This window comes from Galeopterus variegatus, unplaced genomic scaffold (genome assembly GCF_000696425.1).
Source record: "Galeopterus variegatus unplaced genomic scaffold, G_variegatus-3.0.2 Scaffold388, whole genome shotgun sequence".
Lineage (NCBI taxonomy): Eukaryota > Metazoa > Chordata > Mammalia > Dermoptera > Cynocephalidae > Galeopterus > Galeopterus variegatus.
The window spans coordinates 621897-645354 of record NW_007726499.1 but is presented as its reverse complement, the minus strand read 5'-3'; the positions used below and the strand labels follow the sequence as shown (position 1 = coordinate 645354).

The window sequence follows — 23458 nt, the reverse complement described above, 5'->3', positions numbered from 1 at the left end:
CGTTGCACTGACCTTATGTCCTCTGTCAAACTGAGACATTATCACCAAATTTTAGTGAAAGAGTTTCATAACGTATGGGCTTGGGATCGTTCTGTTTTGGTTCTGTATGTTTGCGCACAAAGTGTCACTCTATTGGAAAACAGACAGACAAGGCCTCTGCCATCGCTGGTTATTGCCTCCATCTGGTTCTGCCATCCTCACCTCCACCCGTGCATGCCTCGTTCCCAGTTCCTGCCTGGTTTCTTCCAAGCTCCTCCCTGTCTTCAGTGCTGCTGGGGTGTTTCCTTATATATCCTAATGCAAAGCCTTTCTTCCTCCTCAGCTCACATCCTCGTGTTTTGTTTTCATTAACAGATGGCACAGAGTAGACAGTAGGGATGCAGAGACACATCAGGACTGGCTGCTGCCTATGAGGAGCTCAGGGAGAGGAATAAGATTGTGCACTGGACGTGATGGTGTAGTTGCCTTCAACTGTCTCTCACCAGTGAATATGGTCACTCCACAAACATTATCCATGAAGCCCCCAAATGAAGATCAAACTCTGATAGCTTTTCTTTGGGCACCTTAGTGAAGGCTTATGTCTTTGCTCAAATGGGACACTAAAGCCAGCTGCCATCACAAATCATAAATCTGCCCCTAGGTGAATCCTGGCTCTTCCCCTGCTTGGGAGGAACAGAGAATGGTGGTTACCAGCCAGGCCTCAGAGTCCTGTGTTGTGTGACCTTGAGAAAGTTACTTAGCTTCTGTGTGCCTCAGTATCTGCAACTGAAAAATTAAGATGGCAATTGTATGCACCTCATAGGACTATGGTAACGACTGAAGAGACAATGCAGAAAGGGATTTGGCAAAGCATCTGGCACATAGTGAGTGCTCTGTAAATGACAGCCATGCCATGTGAGCATTTCGACACAGACAGAAACCAATAGAGAAAAGTTTGCTCCCTACCCAAGTTATAACCATCACCAGGAACTGACAACGAAATGTGGGACTATACTCAAGGGTGTAGAAGCTGCTTTCTCAGCCCAGGTTAACAGGGCAAGTCAGATTCTTTTCAAACATCATGCAATTATATATTATCTTTATTGCCTATTGCCATATCTAAATACCAGATTTTTAATTCATTATGTTAATTTATTATTTTTCTTTAAATTGACTCACTTTTTAACCTGAATACTTTTACCTTAAAGGAGTACTGAGGAAGGGAGGAAGAGTGGAAGGGAAGAAGGGGAGAAGGTGGGGAGGGAGGAAAGAGGTGGGAAGGTAGTGTGGGGAGGGGGAGACAGAGCAAGTAGGAGAGGTAGGGAGCCCATGGCCCCAGAGAGAAAGAGCTGCCACAGAGCTGAAGGACAAAACCCATAAAGAGATGGCCCTGGCGCAGCAGGGAGCAGCAGCCCAGGTTGAGGCAACACAAACTGGCAGAAGCAGGGCCTGGGGCTCCAGCAGGACAGGAAGGTGTGCATGCTAGCTCCGGGGGTGGGCACCTGGCCAGGGACAGGGCGAGACTGATTTTGGCTGCTGGTGAAGAGGAGGCAGTGGTGAGGGGGGCTTGGTGCTGAAGAAATGAACAGGAGGATGGTGGAGGCAAGGCTGAGGGCTGGTGATTTAGGAAAGGGTGGCTGAGGGAATGTTGCCAGGTGAGCTGAGGTCAGAGGCCCCAGAGGTAAGCTGGGAGAGTTAAAGGGAAGGAGAGGGGTGAGGCTGAAAAATGCATGGGGCAGGGCAGGAGTCCCAGGGCAGACCAGGGGCAAGAGGAGAAGGGTGGGAAAAGCGAGGTGTGTTTCCCACCAAGCCAGGGCTCTTGGCTTTCCTGAGTCTGGACCCCAAGAGTGGCGTGGTCTTCCAGCATCAGACCCCTGTGGTCGTCTTGTCCCATCTGCAGACATTTCTCCCACCACAGTCAGGGAAATGCCAAAAGCAGGTGCGAGGTGCCTGTCAAAGTGTACTGATGCTAGGGGTGGGCAAAGAGCTCACGTGGGGTGACACAGGGCAGCAGGGAATGAGACAGAGAGTGGAGGGCAGACCACACCAGGAGAGCTCAAGTCTCAGCCCCTGCACAGGGCAATTTATGGAACTTCACAGTGCTCAGCGCCCCTCACCGCAAGACATGTGCAGGTGGAAACTGCAGTTGGATGCCATTTTTCACCTACCAGATCTGCAAAGATAAAAATGGTTGATATTTTATTGTCTTGGCAAAGGTGTGGGGAACAGGAACTCTCATACACCGTTGGTGGGAGCAAAAATTGCTACAAAGTGCCTTTTTTGGGAGGACAATTTGGGACTTTCTATCGAGATTAAAAATTTATATACTCTGATTCAGCAATTTTACTTCTGAGAATTTGCTTCATTCTTAGCTCTTAGAAAAGTGCTTAGAGTATAAAAAGGCCTCAATATTTTCATTAAATAAATGGATTAATGAATTTGTCTCACAGATATATTCACACATGAAAGTAAAGATGAATGCACAGGGATATTGGTTGCAACACTGTCTGAAATAGCAAAAGACAGGAAACAGCCTAAACGTGTATAAATGAAGGACCAATTAAAGGAAGTACTGTATATTCACACAATGAAGTAATAATAACCATTGGAAAGAATGAGACAGATCTCTATGTAACACAACCAAACTACTGTTAACCTTCACTGTTAAGAGAGGAAGGGGGTGGGGAAACTAGGTGCAAAACCCTCTGTAGCATGCCCCTCGGCGGGCAGGAAAAGGATAGGTTGATACTCTTAGTGCACAAATGCATAGACCCTCTCTGCAAGTGAATATTAGAAACTGTAATGGTGAGAGACCCTGGTGAGGAGCAGATTGGAGGAAAACGTACTTTTCACATCCATTACCTGTTTAAAACATTTTTTAATAACAAACAAAAAAAGAAATTGAAGGAGTGGAGATTTGCATTAACGTTCCACCCCAAAGAAGAAAGGCTCAGAGATGAGCCAGGCTGCCTTGGGAAGTATGCGTGTTCCATCACTGGAGGTGTCTAAAAACAGGCTGGGAGGGCCGGCCCCGTGGCTCACTCGGGACAGTGCGGCACTGGTAGCACCAAGGCCGCAGGTTCGGATCCTATATAGGGATGGCCGGTGCACTCACTGGCTGAGGGTGGTGCAGGCAACACCGTGCCAAGGGTTGCGATCCCCTTACCGGTCAGAAAACAAAAAACAAAAAAACAAAACAACAACAACAACAACAAAAGAACAGGCTGGGGACCACTGCAGGAAGCAAATTGAGTGTCATGTGGTGGGCTGGACTCGCTGTCCTTAAAAGCCTTAGCTAGCTAGGGGGACCATGCACCCTTGAGTTCTCCAGGACAACAGAGCCATTTGTGGCCCCAACATCCTCTGGACATTGCAAGCATTTTCTAAGAGCTAAGAATGCAGCTAATTCTTAGAAATAAAACTGCTGAATCTGATACTGTGAGTATAAAAAAGCCAGCACCAGTAGATGCCTAACAAGGACCCAGAGAAAGAATGAGCATGGGAATCACCATCCATATGGCCCCAAGAGTGGAATCTAACTCGAATGAGGGATAGGAAGGCCAGAGACAAGCCAGAAACCAAAAGACCTATTTTCTTTCCACCCTTTCTGATGAGCTCAATTCTACACTCAATGAAAAGCCTTGTCAGGGCTGGCCTTGGCTCCCCATGGCCCTGAACTGCTCTCCTGTGATTCCAAGAGGCTTCCTGAGGTTCTCTACAGTGTCTCCTTCTCCCCACCAACCTCTCTAGGGCCTGCTGTGCTGAGCTGGTTTCCTCCTACCCTCCCTGGCCATGCACGCATGGGAGGATGAGTCTGTGCAGCCGCAGGCTGGGTGGGCGCACAGGAAGGCAAAGTGCTCTCTGTCATCAGGGATGGCTCTGGGACCCGAAACAGACCCAGACATACTCTCCTGCACCAAACCACATCTTCCCAGGGCTTGCACCATTAACTATCCTTTGAAACAGAAGCGGGGGCTCAACTGCCTTATCAGGTAACTGGTACTCAAGCTCTTAGCTCAGTCCACAAGAAGAGTGGAGATAGGACACCTAAAGGCAGAGACCTCTCCCCTAGGGAAAGGCCAGGTTGCCCCTCTCTCAGTGTCTCTGTCAAAGCCCTGTTGGCAAACTACGAGGCTTGTTTCTGGGTGTTTTGCCAGTGTTTGAGATGCATTCCTCCTCCATTTGCAACAGTCCTGGAATGACTTTTTAGTTCTCTTCGCCACCCCCTGCATTAGGGGAGACCTGAGACCCAGGAGCATTAGAACACTGTTAACACAGCTCGTCAATAGCCAGAAGCACTGAAAGCAGCTCTGAGACTACCAGAGCTCCCTAGAACCCAGAACCGACAGACCCCACTACAGCAGGCCAGAATTCAGTGCGATTTTTCCTCTCCATTCTTCACGTTGAAAAGTGGTGATACCCCCTCCATAGGAGGAAGTTTGTGCAGAGGTTTGTGCTCAAGTTCTGCGGAAAGGGACTGTCCAGCTCCACGGAGAGATGGGGACAGAAAGCAAAGGGTAAGTCTGACTACAGCCCTGACTGAGCTGGAATTCAGCCCATGAGTGCTGTTGCAGGAGTCCCTGATACAGATGAGAGTGCCTCCACCAGGCCTCTGGCCCATAACCCCACCACCTTCCCTTTCCTGTAAGCACAAAGCCTCAGACCCATCCTCCCAGGGGAGCTTAGGGTCACCCTCTGAGACACTGTGCACTATCTGCATGGCTCACAAGCAGGTTAACCGTCAGAGCTCTCTGGAGAGATGGTGCTGTTCTGAGAGGTTAAAAAGAAAATGGCGACAGTAAACATGAGTCCTGTGTTGATGTACAGCGCACATATGTGTAACCACAGAGCACGGTGCCAAGGAGCCACTGGACCTCAAGAGAAAACAAAGGACAGCAGAGACACAAGAGAGAATATTTGTACAAGAACAGCTGAGAGAAGTTGAAATTCCTGAAAGCACATGTTGTGCTTTTAAGGATGGTTAATTTCAACAAAATCTACTCTTAAAAGCAGGGGCAGAAGGTGACCTCCCCAGACCTGAGTTCTAATCCTGGCTCTGACATGAACTAGCATGGCTCTTTAGACTGATGCCCAGAAGTGCTCCCTGGCCTCCCGCCCCCATGGAGGAATGAGCTGGTCGGCACAGGTGGTCTCTCAGTGGTCCCTCACCACTCACCCAGGCAGTTTCAGACCCCATAGGTCTTCACGGGCAGACAGTGGTGAAATTAACGGTGGCAGTGGGCCCCACTGCACTCCTGACCCAGCAATGTCTCCACTACCCCCACGTCGCCTCCATAATAAACATATGGCACCCTCGTCATTATCTTTGATAATACTTACTTATTAAGTCATGGATGATCAAGTTCAAGGCAAATGTGGACTTTGACCTCGGGCAGCTCTCGTGCATGGAACTTTGCCAAATCATTCTCAGCAGCTTTAGCACTGACCTGGCAGAGTCATGACCGGTCAACAGCAGTGGGATCTAGGTGCTTCCACCCCTGTCCTTCAAAGGCAGAAGGAGCAGTGCAGAGCAGGAGGGGCTGTGGGACCCAGAGCTGCCCTTTGCCCTCCTCTGCCGCTCCAGAGCCGGCTCACCGAGTCCAGCTGCAGAGGGGCATCCTTCCAGCTCCATTTGCTGTTGTTCATGCCGGTGTCACAGCCCATTACATCCAGCCAATGACATCTGATTCCTCTCTGGAGGGTGCTGGGCAGGGCCACTGCGGGGAGCCGAGGAGGCCCGAGAGGCTTCTAAATGAAGTAGCCTGTTGGGAAATCCTATTAGGAAGCTCATCTTACAGGGCTGCCGTGTTAATGACCCTGGCCTCCCCTGGCTGTGAGCAGAGCGGGTCTCCCTGAGGCATGAGGGGAGGCTGTCTGGGCCATGGCCTCCCTGCTGCTCACCAGCCAAATGCTGATGGCCCAGGGAGAGCAGAAAGGGCTCCTCAGTGCCCCTGAATGTGGCTGCCATCACAGCAGCCTGACACACATACACACGCACACACGTGTGTGCACTCAGCACACATACATACACACACGTGTACTGCCTCGAGCTCCCACCTTCACTTTCAGCACCTCAGGATGAGGAGGCAGGGCGGTGCCTACAGCTGGGGCCAGAAACCCTAAGGGAGATGGAAAAAGGCCCTAGAATTCTGCAAGAGGAGCTAAATTAGGTACATTTTTCTCCACCTTTGGATTCTGCAGATTTTTCTCTCATCTCCCCCAGGCTTATAAAGTGGCTCATCTGAGCTGCTCAAGTTGACAAAGGCACTGAAACTGTTGAAAGGTTCAAAATGTCCCTTGGGTTTCCAGGCATGAAGGAATTTACATGTAGGTGGAAAATTACCAAGGAAAAAAGTCCCCACTTGGGGAGGGGAAGTGAAGAAGCAGCCAGGAAGGAGAGGAGCCCTCTTGGGTGACAGCAGGGAAGTGTCTGGCCTGAGGAGAGCCCGTGGGGCAGCCCAAGACAAGGTGAGCAGCCCAAGGTGAGGTTGCCAGCCCTGACTCAAGGGCTTCTGCAGGCAGGTGGGGAGCAGGAGAGACAGACACATTGAGAACTGCTCTGTTCTGCAGGCATTGTCAAGACCCTGCCAACGTCCAGAGGTAGAATGGTCGTAGCTGGCCCGAGAGCCCTGGAAGAGCCCCATGGACTCCCAGTAGTGGGACATGCATCCTCAGCCCCAGCCTGCAGGTTTGACCCTGCCCCTGTGGCCAGTGGCGGCACCCCTGGCATTCTGAGGACATACCAAGGGACCCAGCTGGGGCTGTCCAGCTCCAGGGAAGGCTGATCTTTTCTGGAAGCCCCAGACAGTCTGCCTTCAGCTTTCTACCCCCTCTCCCCTGCCTAGAACCCTTCTCAGACTTCCTATCACCGGGGGCAACATGTCTATACTCCGGCCTTCTCGGGGCCCCAGACCCTCCTCAAGGTGCAAGGATGCTATGGGCATCTTCCTCCTGCTGGCCTGCAGGCTCGTGCTCCATCTGTCTGGCTGATAGCTTGCTCCTGCAGTCCTGTCTCCCAGCTGCCCTCTTCATCCCCTCAGACACTCAGTCCACCCTGTCTAAAAATCCCACAAGCCCAAGTATCCCTTCAGTGACTACCTTCAGGGCCCCTTTCTTCTGGACTCCAGCCACAAAGATGGTGCCAGTCTGCAGCTGACACCCAGGGTTCTTGGCTTTTTAAAAATCCACATGTCTGGGGCCCACACTAGACCCCATAACAGTCTCACAAGGAGGCACCTGGGGATGTCACTTCATAAAATCTTTCCTGGGGATTCTCATGCCCACCCTGGGATCAAGCATTGCTGGTCAGAAGACAGTCATACTCTCAGGCTTGAGCATCTTCTCTCTTCACTTGGACATCCAGCTTGCAAAGACCGCCTGCCTCAAAGCAGGCCACATGAGCCGCACCTTTCCAACATGTGTTACTGGCCCGCTAACCTGCTGAAGGACGGTGGCTCACTCCCATGTGCTGTTTTCACTGGTCACTGCTTGACAGTCACAGAGCTGGCCTGGGCAGGAGCAGGAAGGTGGTGGCTGATCATTCAGGACTCCTGCTGACCTATGTCTCTGGATGGGGACACTACATTCCACCTTCATTCAGGAATTATATTCCCATAATAAGGGTGATTCAGAGCTTCAGGACAATGACACTTAACAACATATAGCATTGCACAGATTACAAGATATTCCCATATGCATCATTCTACTTTTCACATACTCTGAGAAGTAGGCAGAGAGGATAGTACTGTAAATAAAAAGGGATTTAACCTAAAACCTCCCAGCAAGTTCACAGCAAAGCCAGACTAAAACCAGCTCCTGCCTCTAGGTTAGTCTCTTCCACCTAAGCACACATCCTTCTCTTTTTCATCTGGTGTGTGCCTCTGCAGTGGTAAGCCCCACCATCCTGGGGCAGGGGCAGAGGCACGGGAGGATGGCAGGAAGGATTACGCATAGCACTGTCATTTTCTGAGTTCCAACTGTAGCTGAAGGGGCAGGCTAATGAGGTAGCTCCTTCTGGAAGCTTCAGAGACTGTGTCCTGGGAAGGAGAGCCACACCCCCAGGGAGCACTCAGGGGCTGAACAGATCTAAGCCCCATGAGTACAGGGCTCCAGCTAGGATCAGGCTGCTCAGAGGTTGTTGCAGCACCTGGTACCCCTCCTGGGCATCCATATGGGACCCAGCAGCACCACAGGCAGATAAGGAGCCTGCGCCTGCCATGTTCCTCAGCTGATGCAGTATTTCAGGGTCCGCAGCGCACAGAGAGCTCACTGAGCTCTGACTCTTGGCTTCCGGGGCGCAGGGAGAGATAGACCACATGGGACCTGCACAGAGAACTACTTAGCCACCAACCTCAGCAGGGAAAAGTATGTGTCTGTGGCAGTGGAGGAAGGGAAGACAAAGCTATGATTTCTCATTAATCCACGATATTATAAGCACAAAACTTGAAATTGGGGCACATCCGCATGCACAAGCTCCTGCGCTCTCCTCCGCTCTGCTCCCCCTGCCCCCGCTTCTCTCTTCCCTCCCTTCCTTCTTGCAACAAGAACAGCTCAGAGCCAGGACCACTCTCTGCTGGCTGGGCTGCCTAATTGGTCTCCAGGTATTTCTGCACAACCAAGCGACTGGTCACCATGACTTTGTCAGGAGAGGGTTTAGCACAAGCAAAGTGAAAGGCAAGAGAATATGGTTCTCTGCCCTTCACGAAAGTCTGTCCTTCCAGAAAAATAGCATGTAACCAGCAGCAGAAGAGATATTCTTCCTGCCATCCTGCAGATTTAACACACGCAAACTCCTAGGCTCAAATATCCAGAAGAGAAAATGTATCAGATTGACACACCTGTGTGAATCACAGAACTGTCCAGGCTTCACCCAGCAGGCTTGGGGGACATCAATTCTCAGAGTTGGAAGAAAGCAGTTGGAGGCTCACTGCTTTTCACCTGCAGTTCTCTGGCATCCACCATTCTCCCCAATCCTGGCCTCCTGAGGATTGGTTGTACTAGGTAGGCCACCCTAGAACTACTGTGAAGGGCCACCGTGCCCACTTGGCAATGCAGTATGAGCACCCAAAGTGGGCGGGGAGCCTTCCCTTGAAAACACACCATGGGGACCAGTCACAAATCCCTCCACATGCACTGCCCACTCCCCACTGAAGGGTGCAGAGTCCCGCCAAGATTAACATCTATGTCCAAGGGCCCCCTCATCTCCCAGGGGCAGCCCTCTGTGAGTCCTGGGCAGGGAGGTCTGGCTCAGCCTTCAGGGCCCAGTTACCAGCAGAGTCAAGGACAAAGAATTTGGAAGATGCAGCTTAAAATCCTTGAGACAGGGGAAGAGGGGGCTTCTCTGCCCTTGCAGGGCACTGAGCTCAGCCAGGCTGCTGGACTGTTGGACCCATGATGCCACCTACTTGCCACTCTCCGCTCCCAGAAATGCCACCACAATATGGCTGTCCACACCTCTAAAATGGCCAAGTGATGGTGCCCTGGGCTTGCTGCTTTCTCCACCCTCCCATAGGTTTACAGTAAGCAGTTTGTAAGGTCAAGCCAGTTTCACAATAGCTTGAGACTAGGAAAGTCCACCAAAACCCAGGAGGGGGTTAGGGCTTGGCAGGAAAAATGAAAAGAAACAACTTGGATTTACATATTTGTCCCCACAGGCTCTCCCAGGACAACCAGAGGAAGTGACTGACAAGCAGCACGGACAGCAGAACCCCCCAAAAGAGAAAAGTTCCAATTAGCCCAAAGAAATGAGAGCCTGTTCCCAGAGTCCCAATTAAATCAGAACCAATCAATGCTTGCTCCGGTTCCTGCCATTCTGCTCAGGAAATAATGAGAAAAACGAGAAGGCCCAAGCCAGCAAGTATAGTGTGGCAGCCCTTTGAAGCCCAGAGAAATCACTCGTGCACTGTGCTTTGCAAGCGTGCCTGGCAGCTGCTGCACCTGCGCCTTTAAGAACTCGGCCTGGTGCCTTGGTCCCCACTCAGACCCTGACTAGTGCCAAAGAGGGCGCCCCACCCCACCCCCAACCAACGGGACAAAGAAGTGAGCTGTGGGACTAGGCAAGGCTGGTTTTAAAACTGTCCATGTTGATTCATCGCTGGATCTGCCACTCTCTCTCCTCTGTTTCCACACCATCCATCACGGGTACCATAACGAAGAAATCCAATAAAGACACAAAGGCACAGCTCTCAGCTCTCAGCAGGCCTCAGAAAGGCTGTGCGAGTGCTCTGGCCCAGGCAATTAGCAGAGTCCAAAGGATTGCAGAGCTGATGGGCATTAACAATCTTGTGCTGGCCACCACGCCTGCAGGTGTTTGAGGAGCAAAACCAGTGGGGGAGTAAACAGGCACGGGCTGCTCTGGTGCTCAAACAGGGTGGGGGTGACCACAGAGAAGAAGTCTCACAGGAGGCTCATGATGGAGAAGGGGAGGGGTTGCTAATACAGTCCCCAAACTCCAAATGACTGGGGGCAACCCTACTGATATGTCAGAACCAAGGCGGTCATTTCTGAGGTCCTTGTGGGAAACCTTCCTCTTAGAAGAAACAGAATCTTTGAAGGTCACCAACAAAATTTAATAAAGGAAAGCAGTCTTCTCTCCCCCAACCCTGGACGCCCCTATGTTCAGTTTCAAGCACTTAGGCAAAAGATAAGATGTGGGGCCTCCGGATCCTTCTGTTCACTCCCAGAGCAGACTGAGCCTGAAGCCAGCCCAGCACACTTATTGCCACATGCTAGTCATGGGGTCTCCATGGCTGAGGAGAGCAAATGTGAGCACACAGTAGCCTGACACTCCAGACTGCAAAGCTTGCAGCACTGTGTGTCATTCAGAAGCAAAAGGTACAGCACATGAGACTGGCCCACTCCCATCCCAGTAGCTTCATCTCATTCCAGGACCTGGCATTGAGCCCCTGGAGCAAGACAGCCAAGCCAGAGGGCTTTGAATTAATGAGCTACATGGGTTCAGCACCAAGTTGAGTGCTGTGGGAGTTGGACTGAAATGAACTAAAATATTTTCCAAATTCAGTCACTTCTCAATTACCCTTGAGTGAATTGTCCATGGCAACTCAAATTCTCCATGGCCCAGAACCTGGGGCTGGATGCAGGATGCAGGAGTGAGTGTGTGTGTGTGTGTGTGTGAAAGAGAGAGAGAGAAAGAGAGAATGTGTGTGTTCCATAACTAAATATAACCAACTGGTTATTAAGTTATTTTCCAATGTTTGGAATTCTCCCCATCTCTTCCTCCCAGCATGACTATGAACGAATCTGTTTGGGCACAATTAGAAAATCATCAGGCCTAGTATTGGGAGTGGAGGTTCTCCAGAGCTTTATAATAAACCATTAGGCTCTATCTGTTCCTGTGCAACCCAAAGGTAGGAACCTTGCAGACTTTGGCCCGGTCCCAGGTGAGAAGGAAGCAGAGGCCCCAAGAGGCCCCAGGGCTTACCCTTGCAGGCTATGCTGTTCTCGGGCTCATAGCCAGGCTTGCAGGTGCAGCGCCCGATGGGCACCATCCATTCCCCATCCCCGTTGCAGTAGAGTTTGATGGGCACATCCACTTCCTCTGCATTGGGGATGCATGTGCCCCGAGCAATCACCAGAGATGTACTCTCTGCCCCTGTCATGGTCTCTGGGAACACTGCAAAATTTTGCACAATGCTGGGGCACTTTTTGAAGAAGACGCGGACAGAAAGGAGAGACATACAGGCTCCATAATCCTGGAAAGCGAGGTAAAAACCATTCCGAGTAAGAGGCCCAAAGCTTCTGACTTCTGTGTTGACTTTCATCAACCTTCCCCCAAAGTCCACCTGGGAGAAGCTCTCATCTGCAGCAATGGTGTCTACTTTGAGGTAGGGGGCCTCAGACCAGAAGGCTGACTTCTTGGTGGCAATGACTGAGTCAGTCTCATAATAGTACAAGTTGAAAGTCTCCTTGCAGGAGCCTGGGACATTGGGGAGGCTGCTGCAGTCTCTCACAGTGAAGCGCATCTCTGTGTAGATGCGATGGGCCCCCCGCCGGTTGATGAAGGTGGTGAGCAGCCAGTTGTTCTGGTTGGGCTCAAAGACATTGCACACCTGGTACGTGCGGATGGTGTTCAGGTTTTCATCGTAGCCACTGACTTCTTCCCACTGTAGCAAGCACACACATGCAAAAACACAAAATAGAGAGTGAGAAGATAAAAAGAGGCAGAACAGAGGAGAATCTTGGGGCTGAAAGGGGCCTTAAGAGCTCACCAGTCCAGCTGCTTGATTTGAGAAATAAATACATCTAACCACAACTTTATTTTAAAGATCTCCTTATAAGAAGACCTCATATTTCTCTGTAGCCCATCTTAAAATATAACAGACTTCATTGTAGAAAGCCTTTCCTTGTCTAACCCATAACTCTCAAGCTATGACTATGGTTTATTACATCCTTGGGGACCACCTACAGCTTTCAGCCTTGTGTGATGGCAGGGACTTTCTTCCTCACTGCCACAGCCTCTACTGTCAACAGCCACTCTGTGATTAGGGTTCCAATTACATGAAATCCCTGCCTTGAAAATCTCCATCTCTAATCCTAATTTTTTTTTATTGTGGTCATACTCTTATATCTATGAAAAGCACATGAATATAAAGCTTTTCAGAGTTTCTAGCAAACTTAGGTTCTCATAAACTTTTGTTTTACAACATCAATCTCTTTGAAAGAGCTAAACTGTAAAGCTGGTAAGTGTGGAGGGTGCTAAAAGAGACCTTTAACAAAGCAAATTAAGCTCCATTGTGTGCAAATTTCAGGCAAAGAGGAAAATGCTGGAGGTTGTTGCTTAGGGAGTAAGGAAAGTTTCTTAATAAGGGAGAGAAGATCATAATTTACATTAGAAGAGACAGCTCTCATTTTTAGCAGCCCTATAGACTGGAAGAAGAGGGAGGAACAACACGTTTATTAAGTGATGTCTTTCAATCTTCCCAACAACTTTGAGAACTAGGTACTGTTATACCCAATTTAAAGATGAAAGGACATCATGTAATTCACCCATGATCAATAACTATATGAGACGAAGAGGAGAGGAGCTACAAAGAAGTGCATTGAATAGCTGAAGAAATTCACTTAAGAACTTCTAGAAGATTATTTCAGCAACAGGTAATAAGGGCTGGGAGGAAGTGGGGAGAGGTCTGTAAAGGCACTGAGCATTCTGGAGCAGGGGTCAAAGAAGAGTTGCTGGGCCTTTCTTCCTTCTTTGTGCTGGGAGAGCAAAGGAGCTGAGGAGGCAGCTGCCCAGATCTGCAAGTTGTCAGGACCCTGATCTCTAGAACGGAGGGTATTCCCAGGAATAAAGTTAAAGTTACATTCTGCTTGCCTAAAAGAAGTAAGGAAGAAAAGAAATTAAACTTCCTAAAGTGAGCAAAGAAAATGAATTAAGACCCTTGAGTATTCAGCAGTGGTGATCAAGGTAACCAAATCATACCCATTTCTTTAAATACTGTGCTAATTGCTTATTATTCACAAGGTGGAATTTAAATATGTAAACCAGAATTCTTCACTAACAGAGATAAAAGCCCATTATGTGTGCATGGGAAATATGCTGTAGCTGCTTCTAAAAGCAGTTAAGCCCCTGTGGAGTCAGGAGGACAGAGGCAAGACTATCCTTCAAACTAGTGCCAGGGCATCTGAAAACCAGGCCTAGTGTGCAGGGGAAAGAAATGGGCACATGGAGAGCTGGCCCTATACACCCAATCTGTAAAGGGATCTCACTCACGGCCGCTCCTATGACTTGAGGCACCTGAACTGCAGTCTATCCAAGGCCTGTCTGGCCCCCAGCCCCTTCCAGCACTACCAGAATTCCAGTTCCCTCCCCAGCCTGAAGTCCTTGGTCAGCTCCTTCCAGGATCTTTGCACCAGTTTTGGGCACATGGCTATCCTGATTCATTGCCCTAGGGAAAGTCTCAGCTCACCCCTGCAAAGCACCCAGCACCCCATCTCTCACTTGATCCTCACCCAGCTTCTGTTCCTGGCCCACCAGCACCTCTCCCAGCTGCCCTTCACCTTCTGCAGTGCCAAGGACTTTAAAGGTCTCAAACCCACACGTCTGCTTCCCACCTCCAAGCCAGTTATCATGCTGCACCTTCTACCTTGCTCTTCTTTGCCTATGTTACTCCGGTTCTAGAAAACCTCCCTCATGCTCCCCGGGCTGGATTGGATACCCATCCTGGCATGAGTTCAGTGCTCCCATGTCACTGTGTCCCCACTGTAAGGACATATGCACACCAACACTGGGGCATCTCCCCCAGGAGCTGGTGAGCCCTGTGGGGCCTAAGTGCATCGCTGACACTCTGCAACCACGGTCCTGACATAGCCTGTGTGGCGCGTGCCATGCTCCGCAGGTGGACACCCCTGCCCCTCCTAGGCCCTGCCATGGGGCCACCATGGGACAGAAGTCTCAACTCCGGCTCAAGGAGAGGATAAATCCACACTGTCAAGCCTCATCAGGGCTTTGCTTAATTTTTATTGATTCTCTAGATGTAGAGGAACCTTTTTCTTCCTTCAGGAAGACTGCATTATGTTCTATTTAAATGCATTTGTTAAAGTTATGTTCTGCTCACCTGGTTTTTTGGAGCCAGAAAGCAAATATATTAGGAAGAAGAAGTCACTGACAGTGTTTCAGACCAAATTTTCAGACCTCCCTCCCTTTCCATGACGGTTCTGAAACATTTTCCCAATTGACCCTACCTGACTTTTGAGGGGAGGACTGTTTTCTTTTGCTGTTCTGCAATTGCTTAAACACAGCAGGTCTCACAATCCATTATTTTGATTGGGGCTCAGCACAAACGTGGGGCTCCTTTGCTGGTGCACAAGTGGAACACGTGGCCTCATTCAGGGTGGGGGTCTGGTCACAGCCAGAGTCCTTGGCCCCACCAAGATTAATGCAGCTCTGCAGGGCTCACCTTAGCACTGAGACTGTCACCACCAGTCGGTCTTTAAATAACAGAATGAGGATTTCCACTCTCACGGAGCTGGGATATTGAGAACATTTATCTTAGAAAATGACACTGATTGGTATTGTAGGACCCAACAGAGGTAATTGTTTCAAACATTAACCTCTCTGGGCCTCAGTTTTCTCATCTGTAAAATGAGGGATCATACTGGGTGACCTCAAGTCATAAAATTCTACAGATCTAATTGATTCCATGACAGCTCCTAAGGGAGCAATCAAAGCAAATTAGAGGGAATACAGCTGTATATTCAAAGGGAAAGAGCAGAAAGAAATTAAGAGAAAGGAAAACGACTCCCTGTTGTTTTGGGAAAGGCCATATCATGGAGTGGCACATTAATTTCTTTTTCTCTTTCGTTTTTCTTCTGTCAGCAGGTGCTACAGGGGTTGGTGAAATAAGTGATCAGAATGGGCTAGAGGAGGTACAAATGCTTTCCAGAGCAAGCGGCAATTAAGATTGGGGGCCTCGAAGAAAGAGAAGATTTGGGTTCATCGAGATGAGGAAGGAATGGCATTCCCAGCAGGGAGGGACAAACATTGCTCTTTGTTTTTGATACTTGGAATCAGTCTCACTGCATTATAGTTACACCTGTTCATTCATCAATTAAAAAAATATTTACTGAATGTCAGCTCTATGCCAGGCATTCCATTAGCCACTGAAGATATAGCAATGTTTGGGGATATAGCAAAGCTTATAATCCAGCAAGAGAAGCAGAAATTAGAAAATGGTTATTTAAATAACGAAATAATTACAGTTGCACTAACTGCTGTGAAGGAAAATTATGGGGTACTAAGAGGGGGGATGCACCTGATATACAGAAGAGTGTCAAGGAAAACTCTCCAAGCTGAGAGAGGACAGATGGATGGAAGTTAGCCAGGAGAAGTGTGTGTCTGCTGGGGGCAGAGAGGAAGTGGCAGAGCACCTGGGCCCAGGAAAAGCAAGTGCAAAGGCCCTGTGGTGGGAAAAAACACCCTGGTGCTGTTGAGGAATGAAGCCTGTGTGATAGGAGAGTCGTAAAAAGCTGGAGTAAGACTGAAGGGATGAATCAGGTCAAGAATTTTGAATTTTATGCTGAGTTTTAACTGGAAGTCATTGATGAGTTTTAGTGAGAAAAATTGTGGGTGACCAGAGCTGAGTTTTTAAAAGATCTTTGATGCAACATAGAGACTGGGTTGTAGGGCCACTCAAGTGTATGGGCAGGAGAACTGGAGGTCATAGTAGTGGTCCCAGGCAAGAGGTGATGGTGGGCTGGACCAGATTAGTAAAGACTAGAAAGATTTTGGGAGAAATCTCTAGGCCCTTGCTGAGCCAAGTGTCAGGGGAACAGACCAGACCCAAGGGGCCATGTGTCCCCTGAACACTTTCACTCACCAGTCCTGCCTCCCCACCCAGGCTTTGAGCTTTCCAGATTCTTAGCAATGTCAGTTCCCTACCTCACCCCTTTCTCCTTCCTTAAGAAAGGGGGGGTTTTACCAGTCTTGGACATACTAGCCCATGGGTGCCCACTTTCCTATTCAGGGACAAATTTCTTCACGCAGATCCTGTGCTGGCCCCAATCCCTGCACAGTGCTCTCACTGCTTACCCTAAGCCCATGTCTGAAAGGTGCTTTCAGTGGCTGCTTCTCGGCCTCCACATCTATGTATTTGACATATTGCCTCCCGTGTTTCTTCCTATAATTATCTCCTCCCACTAAAACAACAGCAAAGCACCATGATTTGCTTATCAGATTGGCCAAAAATTAAAAAGATAAATTGTCGAGTCTTAGTAAGAATGTGGGGTAAAGGGCACAACCCAAGCCTAGCAGTGGGAGGGTAAGTCGGTGAGATATTTTAGAATTCAATTCAGTAATTTCTCTCAACATTTAAAAGGTTGCCCCAAACTCAAATTAGTGGGGGGGGGGGAGTGAATTATTTTTTTAAAAAATTGTTGTAATAAATGGGTAGCCATCTGGAGAAAACATAACTACATCCATACCTCATATCTTACTCCAGGATAAATTCTCAGTGAATCAAAGATTTAAACATTAAAAATAAAACCACAAAAATACTAAAATAAACCATGGAGACAATTTATGTATACTAATTGTGAAATGAAACTCAGAAGCCATAAATGAATAGACTGATAAGTTCAGCTTTATACCATTTTTTTTTAAAAATGGGCATGACAGAAATAGCCAAAAGCAAAGTCAAAAGGGGGAAAAAAAACTTGATGGGGAAAAAAGCATTTGTAACTTACCACAGATAAAGTGTTTATTTCCCTTAATACCTGTATATAAAGAGAACCTACACATCAATAATAAAATAGAAAAATTGACAAAGGGTATTAATAAACTGTTCACTAAGAAAAAAACACATATACCTCTTAAACATATGAAAAGATGCCGAACCTGACTTATAGTAACAAAAATGGTAATTAGTCACATTATACTTTTGGGGGGTCAAAGAACAAATATTTAACACACTGTGTTGGAGAGCATGTGGGAGATAAGAATCCTGATACACAGCTGGATGAAAGGCAAACTGGTACAACTTCTATGGGAATTTTGATTTTATTTATTAAAATTATAAGTGCATACACCCTTTGATCCAGCAATTTCATTTTGAGGATAATCCCTCAAATATACTTTCATATATATGAAATTCGGTGCATGAAAAGTTATTAACTGCAGCCACCACCACCTCTAGAGCTTTACTCGTGCTCAGATAACCTGGAGGTGGCCAGACATTGGAGGATCATAGGCCTTTGGACAGCACAGTAGCCTTCTCGGAATTTGCTTTGAGTGGGACCTCTGGGAGCTTTGTGTAGTCAGGGTGGAGAGAAGAACCATTAATTGAGATTGAAATTCTCAACACCCAGTGGCATTGGGGCTCAGAATCTGAAATAATTAAACTAAAAGAAAATAAGGTCTGGGACATTTCTTGAACATCTTTATTTGTGGAGTAAGCTTCATATTTGCCAATTTGACTGTGGTCCCCCCTTCTGGGATCTCTCAGCTGGACTCTTTAACATGGCACCTAAGAGATGCTGTTAACGTCCATTGACTGGCGAACAAGGCATGAACACAATAGGAAATGCCCATATGACGGAGTACAATCTGGAAATAAAAAACTACAAAGTAGCAGTGCATACTGCAACCTGGACAAACCTCTAAAGCGTTAACGCTAAGTGAAGGAAGATGCGTGTCTCAGAAGACCACGTATCGTAGGATTCTGTACAACGAAATGTTCAGAAAAGCCAGATCTACAGACAGAAAGGTATATTAGCATTTGCCTGGGGACAAGGAGGGGAATGGGGAATGTCTACAAATGGGCATAAAGAATATTTCTTGGGGGTGATAAAAATGTTGTAAAAACAGACTGTGGTGATGGTTACAAACTTTGCAAATTTACTGAAAATCATTGAATCGTACACTTAAAATGAGTAAATCTATGGCATGTAAATAATAACTCTATATAGCTTTTAAAAACCCTTTCTATTTGTTCCCCTACTCCTCAGCTTCTCAACAATGCTGGAGCAGTCTCCATTATCCACGACAGCACGCCCACGACAACTTCATGCTCTCGCTCGACCCATCCCCTGTGTCAACAATGCCTTCTCAACTCTTTATCCCTGTATCCCAAGTGCCAAATATTAGCTCAGTCAAATTTGTTTGTGGATTAACAAGCGATGCCTAAGTCGTCAGAGGTGGCATCTGGAGAAGGGACAGATAGTCAAAGTTGACTCCTCACCACTGAGGCTGAGGGCATGAGTGATATCAGAAGGGTGGTCCAAAGACAGAGTCAGGATCTTGAGCCCAGGATCCCATGCTGGGACCATGTGATTCTGCATCCTGGAGGTAAGTCAGGTAGTCCTCAGGCCACAAGTGCCCTCCATGTCTAGCACATCCAGTTCATCACCACAATTCGCCATTCCTTCCAGAACAACACTCCTCCTATGTGGCCTCTCTTTTGCATTCTATGGCCCCAGCACTAGGGCTGGCATTACCTCATGCTGGGACTAATGCCCTGGACCCTGTTTGGTTGGAAAGTAATGACAACAGGCCAAGCAAGAGCTGTCAAAGGCTCAAACCAGGGCCACGCCCTCTTACATCTGGACACAGAGACCACACCCATTTCTAGCCTTTGATGTTGGTGCTGATGCTCTGAGTGACCCCAATGCACTTCTTCCACCCCAGCCTCCTCTGAACCCCTCCAAGACACAGGGCCAGAGAACAGCAAACGTGGCTGGAAGCCACTGCAGATCGAGTTGACCAAGACCTCTTGTTGACAAATGGGCAGACTGAGGCCCGGGGACAGTCAGGTGGCTGATCCGTGGCAGGGCCGAGCTCTCTTGGCTGCTCCCTCTTCTAAGTAGGCTCAGGCCTTAGTCCCTCCATGGCAGCTTCCCCAGCTTATATTCAGCTACCATTTTTCTGAATGCTTAAAGCATGATTGAGTTTATTCCACACAATTTAGCATTTGATAATGCACTGTTTTGAACTGTTCTTTAATTGTTTTGTGTGTGTGACTTTGGTTTTTGCTACCAGGCTGTGAGCTCCTTGAGAATAGGGGATTATGTTTTGACTTAATTTATTAGTTCATTTCAATAAGGAAAATAATTCCATGCGTTTAGCCTCACAGCACTGGTATCATGCAACAGCAGCTACTCAGTAATGTCTGGTGAAGTCCACAGGTTTCTCGGGGCTCCACCTCACTCCGTTTACCACTCACTTTCTGTCCTGAAGGATCTCATCCACAGGAAAGGCTTCAACCACCATAGGCTACACCATCAACTCAGCATCTTCCCGAGGCCCCAGACTTGTATGCCCTGCTGCCTGCTGGGCACCTCCAGATAAATACTTGGAATTCACCTGGCTCTCTGTAGTCCTGATGCAGTCCCACCTTTGTCCTGATGGCACCTGACCACCCAGTCCCCCATGCCAGATGTCTAGGAAGCACTCTGGACTCTGCCCTCTCCATTTCCCTCATTTTTACTCCCCATCGTAGGGGACACCAATCCTGTCTCCTATCTCCTTCACACCTCTTCCATCCAGTCCTCCACTCCCCTTGCCCCATGGACTTCTCTGTCCCCTCCAAATGACTCTCTCAGTCATTCTCCTTAACTCCCTTGTCCCCATGAGTTTTCTGAAATATAAATCCATCTCTCTCATGCACCTGCCCCTAGAGGCTGGAACTGTGTTGGATACCTCTCCATATTCCCAGTGCCTAGTCCTAAAAAACTGATCAAAGATTGAAGCAGTGAGCAAGTCCCTGGGCTGTTCCTTAACTTCTCTGCTTCCTTAGTCCCTGGTCTTTTGCTGGGGACTTACTACAGGTGCCACCAGACTAACCTGTCCCTGGGAAAAGAAGAAACAAATCAGCCTTGTACAACCAACAGAATATTAACAGCCTTTGAACGGACATCATTATTGATGCAAATGGACCACCTGTCCTTGAGATAAGTATAATAAAGAAAACAATGACGCCCATTAGAAAGTACTTGTTCAGGCTTTCAGACCATGACTTTGATGTATGAGAAAGACACCTCTAGGTACCTCCAAGATCTAGGTTTGTTAGCCTTGCTTATTGGAAGTCAGAGCTCACAGGTCTGTTGCTTTCTTGTGGCCTGGAGTGCCTGTTGACACTTGGACAGTATATATCGACTATTTGCAGTCTGGCTGATTCTGTCTGTGTGTGTACATGTGTATATGTACAAGTGTTTAAAGCGTGCTATAAAAACTCATTTATCTATATGAACTGTCTCCCCCTTCAAAACCATTGTCATGGGCTCTACTCACCAATGCATCTACACTGCCTTCTAGAACAACCTTCAGAAATTCTTACACATTCCCCCAAGGATGGATTTGAATCTCAGAAAAAGGCAAAGGTCATTTAGAGCCAAATCCGATGAATGAGGAAGCTAAGAAATAATATGTATTAGTCAAAAATGAAGAGCCACTGTAAAATGAAGTTAAGAGATTCAAGCTGATTCCACTCTGTGCCTCTGAAGACAGTTCCAACCATTGGGTTCTGGAAAGATTTTTAAAATAGTAGAAGCCTCTTGGACTGCTGCAGTGTCTCCCCCAAACCCCCCTTCCACAGGTCCCAGAATGCCCAGTGGTTACCATGATCTGCATTATAATAACCTCCAGGAATAAACCACTTCTACAGGGCATGGCTGGACACCTTTATTTAAGATGGCGATGAAAATAATTGCAATAGGCATTTTGGCTTCTGTTAGCCTAACAAGATCCCAGCTATGCCGATTTGTTTCAAACTCAGCTTACTTAATTCATTTTTTTAAATAAAGGATTGAGCATCTAGTACATCCCCAAGCAGTGCCCTAGGTGTTGATGATACAGCAGTAAATAAGAGACAAAGTCCCTGCCCCTATGGACCTTATATTCTACAGTGTGAACCAGAGGATGAACAAGCAAACAAATGAATGCTACAAAGTCGGGTAGCATTAAATACTGCTAAGGAGCAGGTGAGGAGCTATAGTGGCAGCTGGAAGTGGGGTCCTCAGGGAAGAGGTCCCTTTGAGCAGAGCTCTGAATGACACACAGGAGCTAGCCTGGAGAGTGCATGAGGGAGGAGCATTCCAGGCACCACCAGGAATAATAAGAACAAACTCTCCAGAGCAAAAGTGTGCCTAGCATGTTGCCAAGAAAGCCAGGAGGCCACGCAGCTGCCAAAGAGCAAAGAGCATGAGGAGAGTGGAAGGAGATGAGGCTGCGGAGGCCACCGGAGGGCAGGTGGACCCCACCTCTGCCGGTTACAGCTCTGCGACCACAGGTAACTTTCTGAGCTCCAGTTTCCTCTTCTGCAAAATACGATTTACCTTGTAGGATATGAAGACTGAAAGATCATAGATGTAACTCATCTAGTGCTGTGCCTGCACATAACTCCCATCCACTAAGTACCAATTATCATCATTACTGTTATGATCATCACCATTATTACCACGTTAACCTCAGGATCCAACTCCAGCTGCGTCATCAAGGTGTGGAAATCATCTCACCCCTAGATAAATAATCCTACCCTTTGGTCAGCAGAATGCAGGGACTAAAGGGCCCAACTCCTTCTCTTTACAGACCCAGAGGACAGACAGCAGCCTCTTCCCTTCCTCCGGGAGCCTTCCACTTCCTGTAGGCCTGACTCAGCATGTGCTCCCTTCCCTCAAGCAGGCAATCCCTGGACCACTGTCAGCCACCAGCTCAGACCACAAGGAGACAAAACTGGACATGACTCACAGGCTCTGGTCCCACTCAGCAATCTGGATTTGGACATACACAGCTGTTGGGAAAGCTGCTATTTTGTAAACAGTTGCTGCCACCAGGCCCTGTGGGATCATAATGGAACTTCCTGGCATTGCCCAATCAGGGGAAATGGCTGCCCCTCTGAACAAGAAGTCCACCGGGGCCAGGCAGCACACAGCTTCACAGATCACCAGTGGCCAGTGAGTCTTCAGGGCAGCAGACAGCTCAGAGCTGGAAGCCACCACAGCCAAACCGTCCCCACCAGTCAGCCTGGACCCCAAGGATGGAAATCCTGTGTAGACAGGGGACTAAGCCTTAAAGGGCTCAGATATTAGACAAGCTAGAAGGCTAATTAAAATGTAAAATGCTGTCCATGGGGCATAAATTCCAATAAGCCCAGGGGGATCTTCCATTTAGTACACCAACCAACCAAGGCAGAGATATACTCAGCGGCTCCCCTGAGGGCTGCAAGCACCAACTCACCTCCCAATATACTGAATTTACCTCCCAGATGTGCTGGGCTGGGAGGACACTTTGCCCCCCCCCTCCCATTCATTATGGTGGCTTCTGAGCTGTGCCAAAGAGAAGGGAGGCTGGTGTAGGGTAGGGCACTGCTTCCAAAAGCCCAGCAAGGACTTCCTCCTGTCATGTATAAGAGAAAGGGAATGGCGGTGAGGGACACAGAAGACGAAAAGCATATACACATTGTTCGCCAGTGCAGTCTCTAAGAGCAATGCTCCACAAAATCCCTTTGGAAACTTGGATGGTGGAGAAATACAGGAAATACTGTATCGAGGTGGAGGTGGAGGAAATGGTCCAAAGAGGAGCATACCCAGATGGCTAGGAAGGAGGGTTCTCGGCTTATAAAAAAAAAAGGGTGGGGATTAAGAAGCACTGCTGCAACCCTGCGCAACCCAGAACCCAGGTCGCGGTGATCCCGATGTTAGCACAAGGTGAAGGTCACAAGCTCTGGAGTCAGCCAGGCCCAGGTGTGTGACCACGGGCAAGTCTTTAAACCTCTCTGAGCTTCGGTTTTCTCCTCTGCAACACAAGAATACTAACAGCACCCACCTCATGAGGTGATTGTAGGGACTAAATGTGATTTAAGCCTGTCAGGTACTTAAACCTGTTTAAGGGTACCTTTCAAGTCAGTTGTCAGGGACATCAGCTCTCTAGAGAGACACGCTTAGCCTGTCTCTGAGCACGGGTCAGTTATTTTTCCTTGAAAGTCTTGGCTCTCCCTTTAAAATGTGTAAGATCTATGACTCTCTCCTATCA

The 23458-nt window shown here is 48.2% G+C and overlaps 1 protein-coding gene across 1 annotated transcript in view; it reads right to left on the bottom strand.

The window, feature by feature from the left end:
* LOC103586874 (ephrin type-B receptor 1-like) overlaps nt 1-23458 on the bottom strand; it is a gene marked incomplete at its 3' end in the record, with an annotated part of 49732 nt that overhangs the window by 12626 nt on the left and 13648 nt on the right. Inside the window, exon 3 of the mRNA XM_008568222.1 lies at nt 11420-12101. Coding sequence (XP_008566444.1) covers nt 11420-12101 — 682 coding nt within the window. The remainder of the gene's footprint in view (nt 1-11419; nt 12102-23458) is intronic.